The sequence below is a fragment of the Tinamus guttatus genome, unplaced genomic scaffold (genome assembly GCF_059628265.1).
Source record: "Tinamus guttatus ecotype Peru unplaced genomic scaffold, ASM5962826v1 Tinamus_guttatus_pri_ptg000702l, whole genome shotgun sequence".
Classification (NCBI taxonomy): domain Eukaryota; kingdom Metazoa; phylum Chordata; class Aves; order Tinamiformes; family Tinamidae; genus Tinamus; species Tinamus guttatus.
Genome location: NW_028289236.1, coordinates 981,924 through 1,009,100, shown reverse-complemented (window position 1 = coordinate 1,009,100; position 27,177 = coordinate 981,924). Strand labels below are relative to the sequence as shown.

Below are 27,177 nucleotides of genomic sequence, written 5' to 3'. Positions count from 1 at the left end.
CTAGAGACACAGCTTGCAACAGAGGAGGGCTAAATAGTTAGAAACTACGTCAGATGCACAAGAGAAACCATTTCTCTTGACAGGCCCCATTTCAAAGGCCATCATTCAGCTGCTGATCCCATGAACACCAGAGCTGAAGAAATTCCCGTCCCATGCAAGCACATAACTAGACAACTTCTGAAAGAATAGAGCCTTCCATCCTCCCAGGAGGGCTTCCCAGATAAGACAGGTACCATCAACATCATCAGGATACTGGCCAAACATAGCCAGGTACGGTTCATAGATGACGGAACGAAATATCCACTCCCAGCGGTGCTCATTCTTCCTCAGGATGCCTTGCCTGGCCACACCGAAGGCCACCATCCACACAGCAAAGAGGAAGAGGAAGAAGAAAACATCTATCATCTGGGAACAGACAAAAAGCAAATACATCAGTGCACTGTGTGCCTGTTGCAAGCCCTGCCACAGGCCTCCCTAATTTGATATGGGAAAACAAATATCCAAAACATGGCCAGTAATATTTTAACGCAGGTTTTCAAATCACTGGTATATTGACTTAGGGTCACCAACACGTACATACACCCTGTTGACCATTCCCCTTCATGGGATTTCAAAATCATTTAAGCTAACCTAAGAATATGGCACCTTTCAGAACACAGGATATCCCACCGGCAGACAGACTCTACCCACCAGATCCACGTGGAGACTATTTACATAGATAAAACTATGGCTGCAGACCTGGCAGTTGACCACCAGGTGAAAGCATCTGCCACTTCTGAAAGCTTCTGCCACAGTTTTATTAGACCTAACCAGCTCCTTCTCTCTTTTGAAATAGGCCAAAAGACAAATATACAACAGCATCTTGTGTTGTTGCTTCCTCATCATAAGGTACTCTAGACACATATAATTTCTAGATTTCTACTTTACAACAGTGGTACAAAACAAAACAACAGCTTTCTGGAAAAGCTGCAGTCCAGGTTAATACTCCCACTGTCCCCACATATTTTTTAAATTCCGTGTGTACAAATGGGGAGGAGAAGAAAGCAAGAAAGAAAAGGAGAACTTTTCTTAAATGTTTTTAAAAATACTCCTTCACCTGCTCTGTGTCATTCCCCAAACACTCCCCCTGTTCAGGGTGCTCCAGAGTGCTTTTCTTGGAGTATAAGCGTATGTGTATGCAGGAGCATTGCTGGACTGAAGACCATCCCCAGCTTCCTGAACGGACCCCATCTGCACAACACCAAGGGCAAGCTGCACCTTGCCACACTTTGCCTTGCATTGTCTGTAACTCCATGTTCTTCTCTACCCTTTCGAAGTCTGCTCAGAAACAATTGCCCACAGTGTGAAGGTCAGAATCAGCCACGTTACTCCACACAGAGGTTTCTCAGCAACAGCATCTCTAATTCTTTACATGGTTGATGTGATAAAAGAGAAGATTCCTTCTCCTATGATTTGTCATTGCTTCTTGGTTCAGGGAATGCTCGTGTGAGTAACAAATAAGTAACTGAATATACAAGTGAAACATTTGAGAGACTTGAGACAAAAGCTAATGGGAAGTAAATTTCTTTCCTATTATCCAGCCTGATCTTCATTCAGAATGAAATGCAACCCTGTGCACAGGAAATGAAAAAAGCTGTGCTCTTAATTAGGTCCTATTAAAATCTTAATTAATCCTGTTTAACGGATTTAAGAGGAGGAGAGAACTTGCTGCCATCATCAGAATAGTGCTGAATTTCACTCTGGAGGAAAAACAAGGCATCACATCATTTATTTAGACTCTATTGAATGATTGCCAGAGTCTTACCATCCTCTGCAGCATAATAATTTTGGGTCCAAGGTTCCTGCTAACTGTGAAAATATGGATCAGCCTCAGAGTAAAAACTATGTAGTCCAAACAGAAAATGACTCTCCCAGTATACCAAGAACTTTCATTGGATGAACGAAGCCTAGTGGAAAGAAAAAAAAAAAAAAAAAAGAAAGAAAAAAGAAAGAAAAGAAAAAAAAAGAAAAAAGAAGGGTAATGAAGAGAAATGCCTGGCAAAGCACACAAAAGGCAAAAATAAACTGAAATAGTCCCTGGGATGCAGAAAGTAACTGAGAAACAGGGCACAGATTCTCAAGGCCCCATCCCCTCACCCTCCCACTCCCATCCCATGACATGTGGTTAAACTGGTTAATCTGCAGAGTGTTTACACACACCCCATCTCAGCTAAATCACTGCTTTGTCTCCCCTCTCCTTCCTGAACTACTAGCAGCAAGGAAATCTTATAGTTCTAGCTACTCCTCTAGCCCTCCAGAAACACCACAGCGCAATGACCACTCCACTGCATCAAGGCAACAAGAACCAAGTTACAGCTGACTGAATGATTATGCTGTAAAATGCATTTCCACCATGTCTGTCACTGCTAACTCACAACTCAGAGGAGTTAATGAGATTCTGCTATAATATTAGAGATGAAATTGCAGTCCCCTTTAAACACAGGCTCTTTCAGCTTTGGTGTGTTTTATCACCCACACTAAATAGTCAGTAAGAGGAGACAGGGGAAATCCCATAGAATTTCTGACTTTGAGATCTTGCCATCTCCTGTAACTTGGTCTCAAGAACTCTCTATGGCCATATAGTCTTAAAAGAAATGACAAAATCTAACAACGTTTCATCACCTCTTTGACAAAATGCTCCTGCAAAGCTAATATTAAGAAGGGCTGTCCTCCTGGCCCAAGAAAATGTACATTTAGGGAAGCTTCCTCTGAGTACAGATAGGGACTTAAGCTTCTATTAACTCAACAGGAAAAAAACCTTTATAATAAGATTTAGTGTCAAGGCTTAGTAGTGTTTGTGGCCTTCATAAAGAACAGTCAGTTTCCTCCTAGAGTTTAATAAAGACATCATTTCTCAGTATCTAGAGGCTGTAGTCAAAACCCGTAAAGAAAACCACATAGTGACCCTAAGAAAAGATACTACTCACCTAAATACAATCCCTGATATGAAGTAGAAGATTGCCAGAGTATCCATGACATTCCACAGATCTGAGAAATACCTATTGCCATTCATGTACCACTGGAAAGAAAAGAGTAGAAAGTAACCACCACAGAGCACTGGCCACTACTTGGAGAGCTCATCTAGGAACACTTCCCTTCCTCCCACATCTCCCACTGGAGCCTCTCATGGGTAAATACTCCATTCACTGCAACAGGCAGGATTGCCTCCTTGCCCAGTTATGGTTTTTGACTTATACAGTGGATATACCAGAGTTTAGACAGCTTGTAATTTCTCTCAAAAGAGAATTTTTAAAATACCAGAAATATCTGAAATTACTGCCAACATTTTCTACTGCTAACTTCTAGCAAGACTATGGGTAGAGTTTTCTATATTTAAAGTTTGTTACCAATTCTTCTCCTACAGTGCAGATGTCCTAGACTAATGCCCTTGCACTAGGACTGGTTAAGCACGTTGGTGACACCAGCCTGCAGGCCCAGGGGGGTTTATTGAATCCAAAGGACATAACTCAACTATACAGAGGCTTCTCCTATGGGAGATGAGGGGCATATTTGTCAAACTGAGGTTACTATGCACAGACAGCATGCTCTGCCAAGGGACTTTAGGGTAGATGGTAGCATGTTCCCTCAGAACCCCTGCCAAATAAGTTAAAGGAGTCTTCCTTTGACCTACCAAGAGAGGACCAAACTGCAGTGTCACCATTGCAAGGTTGTTGAACTACTCTGCAGCACTCAGTAATCTTTCCATTCAAAGATGCAGATTTATGTATGCTTTTTATTACTTGCCTCTCCATTTTTGAGGTACAAAGTTGGCAAGAACATCTGCCATTCACCAAACTTAGCTACAGGAAGTGCACCCCAGATTCAAAGCTTGCACAGGAACTTCTGGATCCAGGTCAGAAGGGACTTATTATGAAAAGCTGCTTAACTAGGAAAAGAGTCTCCACCAACCCCAGAGGAACAGACAGAATAAGAAATCCCACCACAAAGCCTCTCCTGAATTTCAATCCCTTACATTAACTCCACAATTTTATTAATGTTTGGAATGGCCTGACCCCTGCAAACAGCCAGACTGGCCCCCAAACCACTACACCTCACATTCAGCTGCTGAAAATAATTTCATGCGTTGACAGATAATTGGAAGTGCAACAAGCTTTTAAAATGCCAGAGCCTACCTTGCCTGCAACATCCTAACTCCTGGAAGAGCGAGAACAGCTTCCGCAGCAGAAGGCTGGCACCTAGTGGCTGAGGATGTTAGGTTGGGGTTTTCTCTAGGTATTCCCCGCTGAGCAGGGACAGCACGTCTGGCACCACAACACTGGCATCAGGATGTCCCCCTCTAGTAACTCCCAAAATTAAACAAACTGCTTTGCCCTCAGTAAGGTGAAGCAGCTAAGTATGGCATTGAAGGGGTGTTCTATGCAAACAGCTGGAGACAGAGGGTCCAAATGCCTTTCACAAAGCAGTAAGCCTAACAACACTGAACTGAGACTGTATTAATGCAGTAGGTTTACTACTGATGCCTGTTATCAGGGGAATTAATGAAAAAGAAACAGTTTGGTCTATTGAAAGAGCAGAGAGAAAAAAGGCAGATGTGTGAACAACTAAGACTGCAGTAAAATCCAATCCTTTCACCATCAAGCAGACCCCACTGCTAAGTGTCAATCCGCAGGTGCAGTCTATATTCCTTCGCTGCTTAAGAGAAGTTTTGTGTTTGTTTTTTCCCCCCTCTCTGCATACCTCACAACTCTACCTACTCACCTGGCTGGAGACTACATCCTGCCAAGTTGATAGCAGCAAAAAAGGCATCTCCAATTTCACTATTGCTATGACAAGCCAAAACAGATGCCAGTGCTAGGGTTCAGATGCAGATTGAATCAACCTGTCAAAACGTTACTTAAAAACAACCACACACACACCCCACAAGACTATTTGATGGAAAAACCTGCTTTATAACTGGAGCAACTTCTAGTAGCTTTCGCCTCCACAGAACAAGCATCACTTTATAACTAGAATTCTGACTTGTCCCCAAAACCAGTTGTGTGACTACAGCAACTACAGTAAGACCCCAGGCAACCTTACTCCTTTACTCCTATTTCCACTTGATGCAAAAAGGCAGCGTGAACTATCCTGAAGGACAAAGGTGCTATCTGGACTGTAGTTAGATGGGGGCACTCCCAAATCCGCCACGGACAAAGCCAGGAAGGAAGTTTTCAACCTCTCTCACCTCTGCCTTTGGCTTTTTAGCAAGTTATTTTTGAAGTCAGGACACTGGCTAAAAGATAGGCCATAATTTGATTTCCTTAAATTCTCTATTTTAACTGACTCTTCTCTTGCAAATCAAACTGGTTCAGTCATGTCACTAGTTACTAATGGGACTACTGGTACCTGAAGCTGTTCTACCTGCACAGGAGAGTAAGAAAAAGTGACATCAGCAGGAAAAAAAAGTTTCTATACGGCTTTCCCCAGGGTTTTTGCTGAGCACACACAAAGTGCAAGTGTAGTGCAGAGACACCAGAACCTAAATCAGCAGCAATAAACACTCCATCAGTGTTTTCATCATACTGGAGAGTATTTTCCTTTTTTTCCTTAGGGAGTGAAGTTGCCTTAAATAGGGTACCACATTGACTATTAAATTCTACAAAGACCATGCAGTGAGTTAAGCCTTACTAATACTAAGACTTAGCAATGTCTTTTGAGCTCATGTAAGACATTCTGTGGCAGGGCGTCCTGACCTAAGCTCATATGTGAAATTTTGTAGCAGGGTGTCCTGATCTAGCGGATCACTTAGAAATGCTCCCTTTGGAGGCTCACACTTTACAGGTCAAACAGAAAGCGCCGCACTGAAATCACACACCCATTTCTTTCCCAGTTTCCCCAGTCTCTCTTCTATACCACTTGAAATGCTGACTGGTGGGGAAAGGCCTGCCTCAAAACCTGCATCTTCACAGACAGCACAAAGCAACACTGAGAAAGAACAAGCACTGATTTGACTTATTTCTACTCTAGAAAACATTTCCTTTTTAGCAGGCCTCCTTCAATAACATGGTCCTCTATGTGAAGGGAGGAGCGTATCCGCTAAGGGGATGCAAGCTGGCTGCTCCCACACAACAAAGCTGATCCTGAGGATTACATGAAAGCAGCAAAAACTGCTCTTTTGACTTAAAAGATCATTAGAAATAAATGCTTAACATGCAATGAGAAAGTGTTGCCTCTGGCTCATTGGTCCCAAAAAGCAGGTATGCGAGAAGAAAGCAGGAACCATTTAACCTACAAGGATGCATTTGGATGCAGCTTCTGTTAAATTTAACCTCTGTGTCATCAATCACTTTGACAATCTGAGCCAAGTGGTCTTGAGATACCTGAGAGATATTCCTCCTAGTGGTATCAGCTTATTCACACAGCCCAGCCAACCCACCCATCCCACCCACCCCACCCACGCCACACCCCACACATCCCCAGAAAAAACTACAAACAAGAAAACCCAAATACTACAGTACACAAACAGATATATTCCTCTTGGCCCATAGACACTGCAGATTCTGTAGCATAAGTAGGAATTAAACATCAGAAAACAAAAACTGTTCCTCAAGTTGCCCGAATCTCTCACAGGAAGCAGGTCCCTGTAACTTAGAAATAGCCTGCACTGCCTTGTGCAAGTACAGCAGGGACAGAGGAAATTAAGCATCTAGCATTAAACATTTTTGGTCTGCAAGGGCTGCCTACCTGTCTCACTTCATCACAAAGCAGAATGAAGACGAGCACATAAAGGATTATCTCCAGGACGGTAGGTTCCTTCTGGAAATCCATGAGCAAGACGTAGGCGAAGAGCAACAGGAAAGCAATGTAGAAGATAACATTCCAGGAGAAGACCACAAACGGGGAGGTGAAGAAAGACACATAATACAACAAGAGTTTCTTACTCCTCTCCACAGGCTTTTTCCTGAGGAATTAAAGGCAGGAGAAGATCTCAAAACAGAGCTTTTTATGCCTGGAAACATTTGTTCACAAAATACATATAAACACTTAAAACAGACATTTGAGTGATAGAACATGAAAACAGGTTGCCCAGAGAGGCTGTGGGTTATCCATCCTTGGAGATACTCAATATGCAACTGAACACTGTTTTGGGCAACCTGATCCTGGTTAGAGCAGGGCCTAGACTAGATGACCTCCAGAAGTCCTTTCCAACTACAGTTCTTCCACTACTCTAACACTATGCTGACTTGCTTTACTTCTGCTAATGCGAAGCCAGTTAATTACCTGAATGAGATGAAACCACAGGCAATTAAAGGGAAGAAAAACAGACACAAAATAATCTTCCAGTTCTTGGTATCTCTTGAAATTTCTCCATACCACTGCTTGGAAAGGAAATTCTGTAGGGAAGAAAACATTCTCATTTTTAACAACAAAATAACCTAGGAAAACTATCAAAAGACACTTGGCTGAGGGAAAACTCTTGAGATTTAAAACAAAATAATAATTGGGGTTACCAGTTCAACAATACAGAAAGCTTTCTGCATCAGAATATGCTGGTTGCTTAATCCAGCTATCCTCTCTACAGGACAGTTCAAAGTAAAACTTTGATCTTGTACTGTACTTTTACACCATATTGTGAATCCACACTGCATGTGCACAGGATCTGTGCCAAGAGCAGTCAGTTCAGGCAGGCTCTATCATCTAACTCATTATGATTTATAGCTGGAAATCAAACCTTCCCCTCCTGACTCAGCATGTGTTGGCAATTCAGCTACTTTCTAGTTTAGCAGGAGGAGCCAGGCACCTTGTCCAGGCACAATCAGTGTTTTCTGGGATACATTTCACAGAACTGCAAACATTTGTTTTTAAGGATACTGCAAGACATGGCTTCTTCACTCCTTTACAAAGCTCAGCATTTGTACTCACGGCAGGCAATGTCTGAGCCATGGCCTTTCACAAACTACTCACATGGATGCAGCATTTTCCCAACAAAAACATTCACTTTATGTTCTTTAGAATGACCCAGATCATAAGTTGCAGAAACCCGGGTGCCATCTTTTCACTGCTATTACCTGCACCCCTGGCTGTGCAATGAATTGTTTGTCTTTGGCCTCCACCGCTAGTTTCAAGCAGTTGCTCCCTCCCCAGGCTTCACAGGAATAGGTCAGTAGCTGCTCAGCGAGCTCTTCGTCACTGCTGTAGCACTCGGTGAACAACTCTGCAGGAAAGCAGCAGGCCCGCAAGGGAAGAAAACAACTTGAACAAATCTGCCCTGGTCCCCTTTTAGCCACAGTTTCACAGCTCAAAACACAGGGATCTCCCAGCCCAGTGCTCTAGCACTAACACTCATTCATCTGGCACCTGCTGCATTTTCCAACACAATCACTCACACACGAGCTACAAGGTCAGACTTACGTTTCCCACTCACTTGGTTACATGTGTCTTCAATGCCTTCAAAAACATAATATTCATATACACACACAAGCTCTTTCCATACTTTTATCACTGTAAAGCATTGTGCACATTGCTTTACAACTCCAACTACACATACAAAGCTTTCACACAGATTCATGTCTGGATGGAAAACAGTAATATTCAATAAGCTTAGACAGAAATACCTCAATTCTACACTAAAAATTGAGGCAAAATACAAGGTTCTGTAACTCGCATGACTCTACACATCTCTGTTCATTTTTTCATTGATTTGGCACTGCCCTGGTTATAGTCAATCTCAATAGTCCCATATTACCAGTAGAGTTAAAGGAGAAAAGGAGAATGATGCTTTTAAGTCTGGGAAATGCACTGCAAACAAGGCAGTTTCAGAAAAGCTATGATGTTCTTAGTCTAGCTACAAATTTCTTCTCCCTGTAATACATGTGGAGTTAAAAAAGTTTGACATGTAGGGCAAATCTGCAGGGAAGGCAGCAATTAGAACCTAAGTTTTAAGCCTGTGACCCATCTGCTTTGAGTGCTACCCATAAAAAGTTGGGATGAAATCTCAGACCAGTTTCCTTGCACAGGCTTTCATCTGCAATACTTGATAAAGTTATTTCTGTCTCCATCTCTGCACATTCCTCTCTTGCAAGTAGCTTTGCTGGTGGATCTATGACAGCACAACATACTGCTGCCCTGAGGAACAATCAGAACTTTTTAAAAGCAACGCCACCTTCCCTAGAAATTCTCCTGTCAGCCAGCTTATTTCCCCAGGCCCCTCACAAACAGCTGTGCTACCAAAACCACATCCAGCAATACCTTCAGCTAGCATTGCCAGGTACACTGTGATACACCGATAAATTTTGATTAATTTCCCTGCAGAATTCAGTGGCACCTGCTCACTTAATAACATCTTGCTAAATTATTAGACCTAGAGGACATAGTTACCTGAAAGAAAGATAGATACCTGCACATATATATATAGTTAAACAGTTTTCAACCTGTAAAGCATGAGATTTTCTGTATGAGACATTTCCAGTGTAGCCCTTTAGAGAGTCAGCTCCCACAATCAGAACCAGCCCGATTACTCAGTGGATAGTGATAGAGCTCTGCAATAACTCTGATACATCCACACAAACAGTATTAAGGCTAGAGGTTCAACAGGTCAGTTTAGACTCCATTAGCCCCAGAACAGGAACAACCATGACCTGCTTTTAGCAGCAATATAACAATAACCACACCTAGAGATTCTCAAGGTTCAGCTAAATACAGCCTGGCTGAACTGTTCTGGCCTACATGATAGCTCCACCTCAAGCAAAAGGTCGGTCCCCAGGGGTCATTTCAACCAACATTTCTATGAAGTTTTCTTATTCTACCTTCAGGCTATTAAAACTTTACAGTCATCTAGTCTGACTTTTAGCAATGGCAGCAAAGTATTTGGGAAGCAATTGCAGTTCTAGAGCCTGTTTTCCAGCTGCAGATTAGGCTCTTAAGAGGACAAGGCCATAACGTGCAATAAAGCTGCAGAGGCAGCACTGCACTGTATTTCCCTCCTAGGTCCCACATTGAGCTGTAGCACAGATGAGCCTAAATTTCTTAAACAGTGGGTGCTACAAATTAATCCCTGTTCTGGTGTCTATGCTCACTTTCATTTGCATGTTTCTGAAGGCTAACTAGGCACCAAGGAAATATCAGCAGTGAAAGTTTCCTGTCCTCTAACTCCTATTCAACTTCCAAAGGACTTAGAAAGGCACTTACCAACTGCTCTTGTCTCATACTCATTTGCAAGTTCCTCAGACTCACCAGCAGCATTAATATCATTCTTCACCTTGGCCAGGCTTTTCAGAAGCTTACTGGCCCCAAGAGCAGCCAAAGTGCAGCCTCTGGTCTACAGAAAGAGAGTTAGGTCACACAAAACCCTCTGCAAATAATTTGGTGCCTTTTTAAAAAAAAAAAAAAAAAGCCTCTTTTGCACAGTTGTTCAGTGTATTCTCAGTCAAGATCAGCAAATGAAGATCCATGTTCACAAAAACAATAGCTACCATTATATTGCTTTAATAACAACTTTATGATCAGTCTGAAAAGTTCACATTTAATGGTTAGGCATCAGCTTTGCACTTCTGCCTGGAGATTCACAAAATCAGGTCTTTTTTCCTGTGATTTTTTTTTTTTAAATCTGTGCATCAGCCTGGAGTCAGTTGAATCTACCCAGACTGTGTACATTCTGTGCAAAACACACATGCAGAAAGCATGCACTCCCTTTCAGAAGGGCAGATCACCATAAACAGGAGCTTGCATTAGCTTTGTGGGCTAATTACCCTAAAACTCGTGGCCTGTCAAACACCCACATCTTCCTGAAACACTCAAGATAAGAATTGAGAGATTTTTATTGATGTATTTCATACAGTTATCACAAAATATGCAGTCTAATCCCAATTCAAGATGGATTCAACCCAAATACCTGGGATCAGAACACATACAGATTGTGGAATGGGAGAAAACTAAGCATCCAGGCTTGAACATAGGTACAGAACACACAACTACATGTAAATAAAGGCTAGCTTGGTCTGCTGACTCACACTTGACATTAGGAAGGTCAAGTATGGAATCCACACCAAAACACACTATTGGTAATATTAAACCTACATGAAAACTGTCACTTAATATTTACCTATTGTGGTTTTATATTTAAAAAAGGAACTGAGCCTTCAAAGTCCTATAAACCAGAGACAAGGAATACCACTGTGCTGAGTGCAAAGGAGACCAAGAAAAATTCAACTCACCTGTTCCCAGATGACTTTGGACAATTCTTTCTTGTTCTGAAGCACTGACCAAATAAACAGAGCTTGCAACGGATGCCTTGTGATGGGACATTGATCCTGAAAGAAAAAGCCACAACTCCTCAGACATCTGCTTCCAGACGGAACAAATTCTTACCCTGACATCCTCCTCCATATTTTCTTCCAGTCACAGACAGCCCACTGACTCCCTCCTCCTTGGTTATCTGCCACTTGTTTCTCACCAACTTATATTACACATTTTGCATTTGCATTTTCCTATTTTGTGGACTCTGAATTCACATTGGTGTAAATTACAAGAAAAACTAGAGCATGCTTTCTGATAATTCTGATTAAAAATAAAAATCAACTCAATATCACCTCTTCCGTAGTTAAACAACACTGTCCTAACAGGCATTTGTAAAATAGGGTAATTGTTAAAGTAAATCTTGCTATATCAGAAACAGGTTTTTTTTTTTTTTTTTTTTTTTTTTTTTTTTTGGTCTTTTCCTTTTCTAAGGGAACTTGCAGTGGAATCAGCTTGTACATCACTTACCGAGAGCTGTATCCCTGTCTCATCCCTGCTGTTCTTGTCATCTCTTTTGACACCTCTTCGGAAGTCTTCAACCATCTTCCACACAAATGTGAGGAGCGCATCATTATAGGAATTCTTTGCAATCTGCAGGTTCTTAAACACCAGGCTGCTGAAGTTGTTGGTGTACAGCTCGGTCAGGACCTCTGTGGTAAGGAATTTCCTCAAGTTCAAGCCACTTTCCAAGAAGAGCCGAACAAACTTGGGCCTGTCTTTCACTAGGGCTGTGAACATGACATCCTGAAGGTCAGCTGACTGGAAGAAATAGAAGGACAAGTATTAGGGAGTATGAGATATGTGGATAGCAGATAGAGCCCTCCCAGAGTCCACATGAATGGCTTCCCTATCCCTGTCTACTTCAGTCCTACAGCTACCAGCTTCTCAAAGAAAAAATTTTGGCTGAAGTTCAGTTTTTCTTCTAGGCCCACTGTCTGCATCACCACATGCTGCTTTTCAAATCTACATACAGTCTCCAAGGATAACATTCCTGTTCCCTAGAATGCATTGAGCAGTTCAAAATTTTGAAATAGTGTAAACAAACAACCAAAGACTTAGCACTATACAGCAACATTTCTCAGTGTTCATTGACCAGATTTTGCTGAGAACTTCTACATTGAAGAGATTGACTGATACTGTCCAATAGTGCCTTCTGCTCATATCCCAGTTTACCCTTGCTCCTGCCTTCTGCTTATATCCAGTAAATTTTGCCCTTGTATTGCTAATGCGACACACAAACAAGGCTTGCTGCCTTAATACTTCTAGGGGTAGGGGGAATAGTTTTTCCTGACTATTTTGACACCACTGAAGATATGAATTGGCACCCTCTGAATAAGACATTTGCTTTCTAGCAAGCAAACTATGCTGGAGTAAATAGGCAGTTCAGAATTAACACGGACTTATGGCTTGTCAGGTTGGGCAAGCACCCAATGGAAGTCTGGAGGGACCAATCTATGCGAGCAGGGACACCATGTCTTTCCCAGTTCTGGCTTCTGCTCAGAGAGCACCCATTTTTATTACATAAGATTGACTAGTGGGGCTCACACCACATGTGCTGCTTGCTTGCCCATTTTCCTCTATGTTGCCAAGCTCTTATCAGAATCCTTCTTCTCCATATGCAGCTGCTTTCGCAGATGGCCTAGATTCTGGCATGGGCACAGAATCACAGAGCAGCTGAGGTTGGAAGGGACCTGTTGGAGCAGGGTCACCTAGAGAACACTGCACAGAACTGCATCCCAACAGGTTCAGAATATCTCCAGAGGAAACACCACAGCTCCTCTGAGCACATAACTCTTGCAACTGGTTACAACAATTTAAGGAAGAAAGCTGTTACTTATCCTCATGAAGATTGAGATGCTGAGAGCGGGGCTGTTGTTATAATGCCTGTCTCTTCCAGCCTCTCCCCTGAACCTTGACTCTGCTCAGACAGCTGTGGTATATACCTCCCAGTTGCGGTCATTGGTGAAGATCTCATCACTGGCCAGGTCCAACTGGTTCCACTCCAGAAGCAGCTTCAGCTGCCCGTTCCAGTTATCTCTGTCATGTTCATTGGTGCTGAAAGCTGCAGGAGGAAGAATCCGCTAGGCAAAAGCTCAAAGACAGAGGAGCTTCCTGACATACTTATTAATCCCTGTTCTTCACTTTCTTTCCAACCATGCAGTAAGACCTTTATCCAGCCTCTTTCTCCAGATTCAGGCATCCTTGTAACTGGGTTTTACAACACATTGGAGGCTTAGAAATGCATTTATGTCCCACATGCATACCTGACCTGCTGCTCACTTTTATTCAACATGGAGACAGCCTCTACTGCTCAGTGGGAAGAAACACAAGCACCAAGCTCTTGACATCTTAGATCAGTTGCCCTTGAATTGGCATGACCAAGCTGCTCTGAGCACACCATCAATAAAAGCAGCATCATCTTTCCCATGGACTTCTCAGGGTCCTACAGTCCCTACACAGATGAAACTCGGCAGGATCCTCAACGAGAGCTGACAAAAACAACATAACAGGGGGCTGTAATGGTCAGGAGCTTTCTTCATGCACAGACAGGACAGCAAGATCAGCCCTGCAACCTCTGTGGAGAGGCAGTTCTGCTCTGCTGCAACAGTAGGGAGCCCAAGCTTCGCTAGCGATGGGCTACTGCGAGTCATCGGAGTCTGCAAAAGTTACAAAGCAGCCCTGCACATTCACTGTTTACTGGCTAAGGGCTCCTCCCAAAGAGGCCACATACCAACCAGATGATCCTCAAAGCCTTGTCGAAGGCCTTGCTAATGATTTAGAGTGAACTTCCATCTCACTCGCTAACAGGTCCCACAGTGTTGCTGCAGGCTGCCCACACAAGTGCAGATGAGGCCAAGCTCTACTCTGTGGCAGCAGTTTACCCTCTGGAGACGTGGCCCTGCTTTGGGAAAGACCAACCTCAAAAGCTAGAGCACCCATAATGGACATAAACATATTCTTTAGTTTCTCTCGTAACGCCCACTCTTTCACATCATGAATAACAGTGTTGACAAGGTGTTGTGCAGGAGAAAAAGAAACGAGTCAAACCAAGTGTCACAAAGCTACAAAAAGCAAGTGGTTTCTAGACCAGTGAGGATTAAGTTTGCAGCACAGAGATACAGCTACTAACAGCCTCCGTGCATGTTCTTTTTGCTCTATTTCAGGGGCAGCTTGCTTCAGGTTTCCGAAGAAGTTGCCAGCTCCTGCAAGAGTACTAATGTGCCCTAGGTTCACGACACAGCTCACCTCATCTCATGGGCTGAGGAGCCTGAATGCATTTGCCTAAAGCTCAACCTCACTATTCAAAATAACCCAGGCAAACCTACTTTTTACCCCCATCTAATTAAAAAAAAAAAAAAAAAAAAAAACAGAAAAACAATTACTTGCCTTTGTACAGAGCAAAAGAAATGGCTTTGCTCACAATTTCATCACCAGCTTCTTCTGTTTTGATAACTGTGAGTAAATGAGGGCTCTCAAGGACTTCTTTGATCTACGAAAAGGAAAAGTTAGATTTTAACCGCCACACTAATTATCTGACATATCTTTAAAGAAAGTTTCCCATCACATTGTAGCAAAGTCACTTCTCTCTCTCTCATCAGGTCTATTGCCACGTGTAGTTAGAACTTAAGTCCAGAAAGAAACAGACAGTGAAATTTATTTTGAAAATAAAGTACAAAATTAATTATCCTCCAAGCATGCAGCGGATATTTGATTCCTCCCTATGCAGGGCATAAAAACAAGACATAATCTCAGAAATTAAACTCCTGCTAAAAGGAAAAAAAAAATGATTGTGCTGATGTGAGGCCCAACAGATGTCTAACAGTATATTGGAGGATAATTTCCACCTGCTCATGCTCCATCAGAAATAATTTCTCTCTAGAGATTTCTCACTTCTATCCTTGTGAAGCGACTAGCTACTCTTAACCGAAGAATGAGATATGCTCCACAGAAGCTCAGCAGATGCAGTGAGGAGTGTGGTCAGTTGATCATACCAATCAGGGAAAACTGCAGGCAGAAACTCCCCACTCCACAGTGCTGGTCTCTTTCTGGAACTCAGAGGCTCAACACCTGCGCACAGGGCAGTTCTTCCTCTTTAGTTTTGGAGACCACATCTCCAAAGTTCAAAAGGCGGCTTCAGACTCAGTTTCTGCAGGCCTCCCTCTACAAATGATCATGTCCTGCTCCTGTCCTGACTCCTTTAAACATAATTAGATTCACAGAGTCACTAGATTTGGAGGAAACTACTGGAGATCATCTAAACCAAACTCTGCTCAAAGCAGGCTGTGCAGGGTGAACTTGCAAGATGCCCCACGGATGTCCTATGTCAAGCTCTGACAAAAGATTTTAACTTAGGCCTTATTAAAAACAATAATCCATGAAAATTCAACAACAGGAGATTTGTTTGGTTCATAGTAAAGGAACTACATGCTGACATCTGAGGGCTTGAGTCCCTCTCTGGGATCAGTAAACAGCCTGCAATGGTACATTAAGAAATAGCCTAAAGGGGAAGAAAAGCTAAGACACAGAACCTCTAGCATGCAGAAAGCATTGTAACATTTTCTCCATCAGTCATTAGGAACTTGAGCAGAGGTTCAAATACATGATCCCTCCCTAGAACAGTGAGAGTGGGCTGGGGATAATTGACCAAAGAAAGAGAATGGAGCTGGATCCCAGGATAAAGCATTGGGCTAATTGAGAAAGTCAATTAGCACAAGTTAATGGACTGTTCACTGAACTGAAGTGCTGCTAGGAACAAAACTTCTGAAAAATAACAGAACACTTAGATTTTCCCGAGCTGTTTTTTTCCCCTGCCCCTATTAAGGAGGGCAGAAACGCATCTAAAAAGAGGCCCTCTGGAAGGTCAGGTAATCACAGACACAATGGTTTCCTGAGGCTGGCCCAAGCAACTCAGGACAGGAGGTGCTGTCCTCAGCTCTCCAGTTCCCCCAGGCTCTGAAAAACCCTCTCACAGTAATCACCGTTGTGATCCCACATGTGACTAAGTCCTGTCTGCTCTACCTCTGGCCAGCCTAACACAGGCTCTTGGCACAGCAGCAGCTTCCTGGCGTACATAGGGTGGTGAGGTGTGACTTGGTGTACAGGCAGAGTTTCCCTCCAGAGGAAATGAGGGTGCAATTATGAAACATGGCTGCCCAGAGCCAAAACCAGAGCCAAAACTCCCCTTCCCAAAGCACACAGCCACCCACCTTCTGTTTTCATCCCTGTAAAACAAAGGTGTTTGGGATTTTCTTTCAGTCCTGTCAAACACTACTTCATAGGTATCTTGCAACAAAGACTCCTTGCTAATACCTACAGTGGTACTTAGCATTTGGTAACACTAATAAATTTGAAATCACAGAGTGCTCCTGACCTCTTTTCCCACTCCCTCACCATTTTCAGCCTCAGCAGTACTCTGAGGTAACATACACTTACCCATTGGATCCAATTTTCAGTCTCCTCCTCCGAGAGCCTGGCAATGGTGCGAGGCAGAAACCTGAGCAAGCTCTCCTTGACACAAGAAGCAGCAAGAGCACCTTCCGCCTCCAGCAAGCTAGCTATAACATCAGCAATCCGGCCAGAGCCTTCCACCACAACACAGGGAATTCTACTCTTGATGGCCACATTGATAGACTAGGGAAACAGAGGGACAGAACATGACTTGTTTTTGCGGCTACTACTCAGGAAGAATGCCTAGAAGTTTCAGATTTGGCTTAGGCTTAATAAAACAGAAACCCATGATCCACAACGGTATTTTCCTTAGTACCAAATAATGCCCTATCAAGGCTAACTCCTTAAAACGGCATCCCTCAAATGACACGGGACTGTAAAGGAGTCTCACAGAGGCTGACGGACAGAAATCACAACCTATCAATCAGAAGAGCAGGAAAACTGCCAAGTGGAAGAGGCACTCAGGATGCACTGCAACCCTTCTTACCCACAGCCACTTCCATGGCACAGCACTGCTTAAGAAACACCACAGCTGAGTACAAGGGCTCCTGCTTTATTTGTTCGAGATACAATCTGCATAATTTATATGTAAATTATTTCCTTAGTATCATGAGATTACTGGACTGTAATGGTGTTCAAAATCTCCAGGGAGCCATTCAGGTGGTTTCTGACACATAATATCATACAATTACATAACCATAAGAATGAAGATGATAGAAGAAACATTGACCTGTACGCTGCAAAGACCATAAGAACAGACATTTTTCCTTTGCCTCATGGCATCAAGAACACAGTCATTGAAATACAAGCTGCCAGCCAGTAAACTGGATAAGAAAAATCAATGCAGGTGATGATCAACCAGAGAAAAGACAGAGCATCTATCAGCTGTCTAGAGAAACAGAGTTTATTTCATGAAAAAGAAGTTAACTTGGAGCTGTCAAGTTACAAACATATATTACAATTAGACAATACATGAAACAAGAAATACATTTTTTCTTGACAACTAGATCAAAGTGGTTTTCTTAAGAGTGGTCCAGCTACAGTGTACATCATACATTGGAGGGGTTTTATAACAGAACAGAAACATTTCACTTCTCTGCTAAAGCTGATTCCTCTTGTCAAAGATGAAGCACAAAAGAAAGGAGATGTCTTTCCTGGCTGACACGGCTAGGACTAAGGCACAGCAGGTAAAAGCACCTGCATCCCAGCACTAACTGCATTGCTTTACACTGATCAGAGATTCACTTTAGTTCTTCAACGACTTCACTTCCAAGCCATCAGGAAGCCAGGCACTGGTGTCCAACTGTTCCTGTAGCACTGATAAGTAACCAAGAGACCTGCACAAATCCTATTTGAACTGTCATCTGGTTTCTTATTGATGGGAGTTTATGCATTTGATTTGATACAGCTTTTATTCATTCTCATTAGATAACTAATAAATATCTGTGTTATGCAGCATTTGCTAATAGTGGCTTTGAGGGCTCTCCATAATACACATGCAATCCATAAGGCTGCCTGTATAATTATGCTGCATGAGATGGAGAAACAACATCCTACAGTGATGGCCAAATCCTCTCTCAGATGCCAGCAACCAGGAACCAAAAGGAGGTCAACATGTTCAACATGCCACTTGCCACATCAGCAGCCCCTGAATGAATGCTTTCCATTAACCTCTGATTAGCTTATTTAACTCAGGATCTCTATTCATCCATGATCTTTCCTGTGGGCAAACTTAAAACTGAGCATGTGAATGGAACTGGAAAACCAGGGAAATCCACAGAGAGGCTGAGGTCATGATCTGATATTTCAGAGTGGTTTGCACTAATTGATTAGTGCTAGCAGTGAGGCAATACCAGGGACTATGCTTAGAACTCAAGTTGTTTGTCATCCCGACAGACAAACTGATTTCATTAGCATCAATATTAAAAGCATAATTCTGGTCAGAAGGATTAATAACCAGGAACCCCTCTTAAAAAGGTAATTATTAAAGATCATTCTGCTTCAATTCCACTAACTCACAAATGCTGACACGCTCTCTTCCTCACTCTTGCAAAGCCCAGAGCCTTTTCCCAGGTCATCTCCTCCAAGTCCTTCAGCCCAGACTACCAGTTTCTTTTCTCAACTGCTGGTCAGACCAGCCTCCACCTCACCCAGCACTGCTGTTCCCTCTCAGCAGTGCCAGATTTCAGATCCCTTTGAAGCCCAGCCGTCTCACCCTCTTTGTTCAGGCCACCTTTCTTGATTCTTGCCAGGATGGAGAAAGTAGTAGAACCATTGTTATTTAACCCTAATCCAGACCTTAAGTTGCCCCTTTTCTTCCTTTCAGCATCACTTAGGCATCCTGTTTCTCAAAACTTTGAAATCATCTTCCTCCTTTCTGTTCATCTTCTTGCCTGTCATCTACTTGAACTTGATTCCTGCTTCCTTCCCTTCAAGGCTCAGAACAGGCTCTAGGCTCTGCACAAGCAGAGCCTTCTTGTTCAGCTAGTGCAGCCTCCAGAGCTCTCAGACAGTAACCAGTAGCTTCAAGTGAGCTCTAAATCAGATATTTCCAGCATCAGCTGGCTTTCTCAGAGTACTATAAAGCAAACATGTATCTCCGCTGAGCACGTCCAAGGCAGTTTTTCCAACCCAAAACTTACACAAATGCATCAAGAGCTACACAGCTGACAAAGATTGTCTCAAAAGTTTTCCAACAGTGTCAACCTGAGGCAGACACTTTGGCATGGAAATTTTGAACTGAAACAAAGCTTAAATGCAAGTGCAAAGAGCGCCTGTCTATAGCAAGAGCCAGACAAGCTTCAGTGAACAGTAGGACTGGCCACTTTATCAGGTTGCTTGTGGAGTAACACATCTTAAATGTTCTAACAGTGCCCCTAGTATTCTCAAAATAAATGAAAAAATAAACTTACTTTTAGAGTTTCTTTCCCTCCGCCTTGGGCGAAACATACAATTGGGATCTTCCCACCATAATTAGATTCTGTTAAACAAGTCAAAACAAAAAGGGAGAAAGATTCAACCAAAAATGCATGCAAACAACTCATTTTCCTCCATACAATTAAAGAATTTCCAAAGCAGTCCATGGAGACACTGATGTCAGTTTACTGTTGATCATTTCCCCTACTAGCAGGTTTTCTGTTTTTTAAAATGGAAATTTGTTTTCTCTTAATGCTTTCCTAAACTTGTGTCAGTCCTAACTGACATCATTCTCCAAAAAATGCTTTCTCCTCCCAGCAGTCACAATTGCTGCAAGCTCTCAAGTCCCCTCAAACATGCAATTTTATTCTGTTTACTTACTGGTTAGAGCATTTTGAATTTAGATCTTGATGCAAGCTGAAGATCCGCAACCTCTGACTCCTTCTATTTTCCAACTTGAAGAAATTCAAGAAACCCATGACTCTAGAAGCTGGTGTTTTAAGAGATACACCGAATTTCCTAAGTCTGGGTGCTCTATGATAACCAGCAGTAAGTATGCTTCAGCTGAAGCAGGTAGTCAAAAAGTGATTTAAGAATTTTCTGCTAAGAAGGACAAATCAAAGTCCTTGACAAAGAAGGGGCAGAGTTAAGAGAAAGAGATGATTTAGGCCCAGGCTGCTCATGGATCAATTGCACTCACAAATGACTACTTTGGTAAAAGCTTAGCTTCAGCTCCTGCACAGTTGTGCTTGAGCTACCCGGTATTCAATTCCAGGAGGAAAATAAGCAAAAGTCAAGGGCCAGCTTTCAAAATAGACAGCCAAGCAAGAAGAGGAAAGGACTGCAACACTGAAACAGATAGTTTGCTGTATCCCAGAAAAGGACTGCAGCAGGCTACTGACACAAACAAAAGAAAATGAGAGGATAGGTGCTGCTGTCAAGAAGGCTGGTCCTCCCTGACAGTGCACTGTTCCCTTCTAGCTCTGCATCCGAGGGCTACCACACACTCTTTTTTCATTTCTAGAAAGAAAATTCAAGAATGAGCCCCAGAGCATGCAAGATTAAGGAAAAGGAGGTCTCCAGCCTGACACGTGCACTTACCTGGGATAACCCGCTCGGAAATGTACTTTTCTAACTGAGTTCGTACTTTGTCCTCTGTTGTTGGCTGCCCGTGGGTGCCATTATCAACCAGCAAGAGATGGGTGTGATTATTGTCTAGGCAATAGAGAGGGTCTCTCTTGAGATCATCCATTATGTAGTGGGCCAAATAGTACCCCTAGAATCAAAAGCAATGTGTTTAACAAGAGACCCAGAGCAAGGTAATGACAGCTGGTTTCATGGCCAATTATTCCCCATTATTTAGGGGTTTTCATATTAGGTTCACATTACGCATTATGAATTTCCTGACTTGAGACACTGCTCACTGGCAGTCATCATTCCAGGATGCTTCTTCCACCTGTGAGAAGCAATAGTTCTGTGGCAAACTGACTTTCAATGCCCCTCAGCAAAAAAAAAAAAAAAAAAAAAAAAAAAGAAAAACAAAAAAACAAAAAAAAAAAAAAAACCACACACACACGTTTAACAGGATGCATTTTTAGACAAGCTCTATAAGATCTAGTAGAGTAAATATAAAGGGAGCGACACTAGTATATCCAACAGATGGTACTAATACTATTGGATGAGCAGGACCATTAACAGCAGAGGCAGATCTAACACTTTTAGCTGTTAAGAGACCCTACTGAGGGCTACTGTGCAGAAATTTCACAACAGCTAGAATAACCTTGGAAAGTTCCCTCCATTTCTAGGAAAAGGCACATGGTGCTTCATCTCACAGGTATGTACATTGAGGAAAAGCTGGCTTCCAGCTGAATTTTTTAGGACACAGCAGGTCAGGCTAAACAGACATGCCTCTACAGAAGCATTGCACTGGAAAAAAAATCTGCCTAGCTCTGCTTTACCAGAAAGTACAAGCACAGATCTCAACTGCCCACTCAGTTCAGTCACCACATGCCAATAGATACTGCGAATGCTGACAACAGCAGTCAATCGGGAACACAGTCTATACAATTTGAAGAGGAAGCTTCTCCCTGTTTCCCCAGCAGAGAACCCTACATGCTTCTTACATCGTTATCACCGCTGCGAATCAGACTTTCGCGGTTGGAAATCATGCCCCAGGCTGCTATGCCAATGGCCACCACGTTTTCCTCAGAACTCCGGCTGATGGTGTTGTCCCTGATCACCTCCCCAATGTACTTCGTCAGCCCGTAATGCGTGCCTCCAGTGAAAATCCAGGCCCCTGGGGACAAAAGGGATAATGAGCAGCAATATGAGATGGGGCAGTAGAATATTACAATTGAGATACCACACACCCATTCCCTCTTGAGGCCTCAGAATAGGCATTGCTTCTCCAGTTAAATGTAGAAGGTATGCTGCACAACTTTACCACAAGCACTCCCAATGACTAGCTCTCAACCCCATTACTTCCAAATTGCTAAGTCACATTTGCCTGAAGTGCACCAAGCAGGCAGAAGCAAACTGAGCTTTTGCTTCTGACCCTTCGAGCTTCTTCTCCAGCAAGCTTATGCAGCCAAGGCTGCTAAAAACAACTGCTTGTGTCTGAGATGAAATGCAAGACACAATGCTACGTGGTAGACCATGCCCCTGCCCCTCTCTTTCTCCATCAACCAGAAAGGCAGGGGCAGCAGACCAAAATTCACATGTAAGTTTAGCATAGGACATCATGAGGTCCAGGGAATCCTGCCACCCTATGTTCAAAAGGATATAGTTAAGCTTGAGGACTTGGAGATGCAGAAGGTATCATCCAAATCACCAGCAAAATAGACTTTCAACAAGTTACTTCACCCACCTATTAGCATTATTAAAACCACAGCCATTTAGGTAACCAAGTCAATAGAAAAGGTCCAGGTGCCAACTACCCAAGCTTATGTTATCCATTTTCCTCTCCTATTGTGTCTTATAGTAACTAGAAGCAATGAAACAACGCAGACATTTCTGCAGGTCTCTACCTTTGGATTGGGCTACGTAGACCAGCCTGCTGAATATCTTGCGCATTCGGGGCTTCAAAGCAAAGTTCTTTGCACCACCAGTGACAGAAATGACCAAGTTAGGGGTTTTCAGGTGCCAGTGCTGAGTCATGAGATCATAGAGCGTTTCAGAGTCTGTGTCGCATGACAAACGGATGTACTTGATTGAGACAAAACCAAAAAATGAGAGGTAAATAGCGACAGCTAGGAGTCAATCACGAATTACAGCTCTTATATGAAGCCTAGAATTTCTTGTGCATGGTGTCCCTAGCATATAACAGCATTTTAAGCATAATGCATTACAATAACCTGTTCAAATTGACAGTGAAACAGTTTTTGGGGGTTGGGGGGGCAAGTGCTCATATGGACCCATCACTGCTCCATTTATATAAAAGGCTCTCTAACTTTTTTGCTATGCTCTTCAAAAACCCCATCCCAATTTCATCACTAATAATAGTTTAGCACAATAGCCTTTTGCAAGACATTCGTGGCTATAGAACCCACACCAGGAATGCAAAGGTTTAACTTGGACCTGAGTTGCAGTGCATTTTGTATGCAATGCCTAGTGTTCACAGTGGGGCAAAAGATAAATTTGAGAAACAAATGCCAATATCCTGACAGGCTTTTACCCTGAACCAGGGTAAAATACTCATCTGTTCCAGGAAGGGTTCCCAGGACTATTGCACTTGGCCTGGAGAAGCACAGCTAACATCCCAGAGCAAGGCTAGAAGAGTCGGGCAGCTACACAGAACTAATGAACTTGCACAACTTCTGCTCCACGCAACACCACCTGCATGAAGCCTTGGGTGCTTAGCAGAGCATAACCCACCATGGGAGAGCGGGGAACCTGCCAGAAACTAACTGCTCTGCACAGCTAGTGAGCCAAGCCCACAGCAACAAAAGGCACTGCCATGTACACACTATTAACAGGGCAATGTCAAGGGAATCCTCTAGCTCCATCCCCATCTCAGTCTGTCAGGACCAAGAGTGCTTCCTGCTGCTCATTAGTGCTGTAAGTTGATGGCAGTTCCCCTGCACAAGACTCTAAGCCCCACCGATGACATGGACAAAGTGCAATGGACCTGTATGAATATATATGTTCCATCAACAGTTAAGGTTTCCAACTGAATAATTTGTTTTTACCTATATAAAGCAAATCAATAAGAGATAATAGACTTGACTTGGCTGTAAAACTTCTCTCATCCTCTTAAACATCATCACAGTGCCTAGGTGCAGAATGTAATTCAGTTACTCCTCAGCCACATTCAACCCAGCAGCAAGTGCAAGTCCTGAACCTCCTAACTCCACATCCTTGGTGAGGCTTTACAAACTTTGGTGAAACTCTCAGCTCAGCCACTTTCTAAACACTGACGGCATTTCTTTGAGATACAATGGTGCCATCTCCTGGTATGCCCAAGTGATGCATTTCGAAATTCACACAAATAATGTGTTATATTCACAAAAGCACCACCTGACACTAATCCAATCTTCAAAACAGGGGATTCCACATGTTCTTTTGGCATGTGAAGTTGGTAAAGCATCAGAAGCAGCACATTTCAGATTGCATGGATTATGCAACTGAAGTGTTCTTGCACTCTGAAGGGATTGCAGAACACTGCAGAAATAAGAGAGCATAAGTCATCTTTAACAATCTAACATTTATGCCACTGCACTCATCACTGTTCTGCTCTGAGAAATAATGTGCTGAATGTAAAACTTGTTATTATCTACTGCTAACCATCTGCAATGCTCCTATTACCTTAAGCTTGACATTATCCCCACTTGATAAGAAATTAAAAATATATTTTGTAAAGTTCGCAGTCATTATGCATGAGAGTGACAATTTTCTGGAGTATCAGGCAGGCACGCGTATTTAAGTCTACGGATTCACAAAGGACAAATTTTACACCTCTATAGATATGAAGTCTCTTACACCTTACGTAACCTTATATACACGTTATATACACACCTTATATGCATACATCTATATATACACCTTATATAACCTTATGTATTACACACATGCATGTGTAACATGCACCAGACCAAAGAGTTGCACCGCTGCGCATCCTACCACTATTTTCTCTCCCAAGCAGTCTACCTCAGAATGGAAATAAATGACATTCCAAGAAACAACCTTGTCTTGACACTGAAATCCAAGCCAGGAACAAAACTTCTTCATCAGGAGCTGATCATTTAAGCACCTGAGCGTATCTTGTTTGCTTCAAGTGCAGGTACTGCTACAGAGAGCTAAAATGGTGCTGACTTCTTCCCCACTGATACCAGATTTGAGCATGAGGACCACAAAAATGGTTACTGCAGCTATACATTGATACACTTGTGGTGCAGAATCTCATTGAAGAGGTCATCATGGGTCTAGTTTAAATTATTTCCCTGTATCTTCCTACCCCCCAAGCACTCCAAATTGCATTATATGGCAATTAAAATACAGCTAGGTACACACAGAGAGCTTTGCCCTCATTCACTCATTCTTACATCATATCTGGAATCAGATAACCTCTCTCCACCCCCATCAACAGCCTCTGAAAGAAATAAAAGAAACCACTTTTTCCTAACTAACATCAGGGCTTGAGAAACCAGCTGGACTTCTTTGTAGCCAAACTCTTTGCACTCCCATTAAAATAAATCTACTTCAGCCTCACCTTACCCACACTTCCAGAGACTTCAGTTGGTTCCAGAATGCTGAATATGGTACACATGAGAGGGGCCTTAACACATATCCTCAACACAATCACTTACCTTTCCTTTTTTCCCCAAGTATTCAAACTGAATGTCCCCAAAAGCGTCAGTAGGAAGTTCTTTGGTGTGCTTCTTGTAATTCCATTTCTCACTGTTATTAATCTGAGTGTCCTCTATGTGCTGATTTTCAGGGTATCCACATTTACACAAGTTGTCCCTGGTAGAAAAGGGAATGAGCATGAAAACCCACAGTGAACATCTTGAGCACAGAAAGCAGCACACTTCTTTCTGGCAGTACTTGATATTTTACTGACAAGTGACAGAGTATTCACACCTGGTATGACCAGCAGAACAAGTGCAATGTCTTTCTGCTCAAGCAGCACAGTACACAGACAGGCAGAGACTCCTCCTAAAATTTGACTCTGTGATAGCTCACACTGGGAAGGGAAGAACACCACATTTTGGACAACATTTTGTGCTGGGAAACCAGTTGACATTTTTGGATGTGCCTTTTCTATATGAGCTTTCATTATTACCACAATTCAAGCTGGATCACTAGCAGCTTAGAACTTTGTTCAGCTCTACAACAGAGCAGGAAAAGGATGCAAAGGATACTGCATCTGGCAACTGGTGTAAATAGTTTATTTTCCTTTTTGCTCATTCAACCAAATTTTAGCCTAAGGAGCCTTTGTGACAGCATTTAAGATGCTCCAGGATCCATATACAAGTAAAAGCAGAGAACAATAGTCTCTTAATGCTACAAAAGGACTAGAAGAGTCATGTGGCACAGTGGACAGCAAAAAAAGTTCAATACTTGGCAGAAATCAGAATGCTTTACAAATGATCCAGCCTATTGGCTTGAAGACCCTCAAGGACCTTTAGGTACCAACTTGCAGAAATCCCTGTGTTTCCTGTTCATGGAAAAGATTTGGTCCTGCAGCTGCTGCCATCTAATTGCTGTCTGTAGGTTTCAAGTATAAATTTGCATATTTAGAGATAAAACTCTGTGTCCTTCATTAGCCCTTTTCCAAATATCTCATTTTTAATGGCAGAAGGGAACATGAAGCAAAACTTTGAGATGAGACAAATTCCCCTCCCTCTGTCTCCAAGGCATTTTTCCTCACAGTTTCAGAGCTGAATGAAGATGCCGAGGACACTAGTGCTGGTAAGGTATCCCTAAAAGTATCTATGTATCACCAGAGTTATGCTGCAAATAAGTTTTTATACCAAATTCCTTAAAACAGTGGTTGGAAAGCATCCAGACAAAGTTACCATGGAGGTTTTCTGATTTTGCATGAAGTTACTTGCAGAGTACCTTTAAAACTTACATTTCCAGTTTTTACATCAACTACAGAGACAGCCTGGAGCTCAGAAAAGCACTCTGTGGTGTGTGTCCCACCATCAAACCTCTCTTTCAACAATGATTGAAGAACATCCCAGCCCTAACCAAACAAACAGCAATAAAGAATTGCACAAACAGGACAGAGTTGAGGTTGCATTGCCTGATTCAGACCAGAAAAACTGTGCCTCCCTCACCTCTGAAATGACTTAAGAGATAGAAACACTCTTATTTCCCAGTCCCGAATCTTGTAAAGCAAAAGCATCCACTTACATTGACTTGGCGTCTTTTGTAAAAAAGACGCATTCTCTCTTCTTAAAGTTTTCTTGAATGAAACTGACCAAACCCTTGGAAGAAAAAAAGTGATATTTCTACTTCTAGTAAAAGCATAGACAACTTAAACAACAAGTAAAACTGGTGCAATTATTCCAAGTCTCTCTTTTCAAAACAGCTGGT

At 42.5% G+C, this 27,177-nt stretch overlaps 1 protein-coding gene across 1 annotated transcript in view; it reads right to left on the bottom strand.

The window, feature by feature from the left end:
• TRPM8 (transient receptor potential cation channel subfamily M member 8) overlaps window positions 1–27,177 on the bottom strand; it is a 36,656-nt gene that overhangs the window by 8,948 nt on the left and 531 nt on the right. Inside the window, exons 2-19 of the mRNA XM_010225316.2 lie at window positions 26,995–27,068; window positions 25,443–25,599; window positions 22,665–22,842; window positions 21,762–21,934; window positions 20,740–20,914; window positions 19,635–19,702; window positions 16,708–16,905; window positions 14,662–14,764; window positions 13,218–13,336; window positions 11,743–12,033; window positions 11,193–11,288; window positions 10,168–10,297; window positions 8,049–8,194; window positions 7,261–7,373; window positions 6,724–6,940; window positions 2,967–3,058; window positions 1,805–1,946; window positions 234–405 (exon numbers count right to left, since the gene is read on the bottom strand). Of these exons, the coding sequence (XP_010223618.2) occupies window positions 234–405; window positions 1,805–1,946; window positions 2,967–3,058; window positions 6,724–6,940; window positions 7,261–7,373; window positions 8,049–8,194; window positions 10,168–10,297; window positions 11,193–11,288; window positions 11,743–12,033; window positions 13,218–13,336; window positions 14,662–14,764; window positions 16,708–16,905; window positions 19,635–19,702; window positions 20,740–20,914; window positions 21,762–21,934; window positions 22,665–22,842; window positions 25,443–25,599; window positions 26,995–27,068 (2,644 nt within the window). The remainder of the gene's footprint in view (window positions 1–233; window positions 406–1,804; window positions 1,947–2,966; window positions 3,059–6,723; window positions 6,941–7,260; window positions 7,374–8,048; window positions 8,195–10,167; window positions 10,298–11,192; window positions 11,289–11,742; window positions 12,034–13,217; window positions 13,337–14,661; window positions 14,765–16,707; window positions 16,906–19,634; window positions 19,703–20,739; window positions 20,915–21,761; window positions 21,935–22,664; window positions 22,843–25,442; window positions 25,600–26,994; window positions 27,069–27,177) is intronic.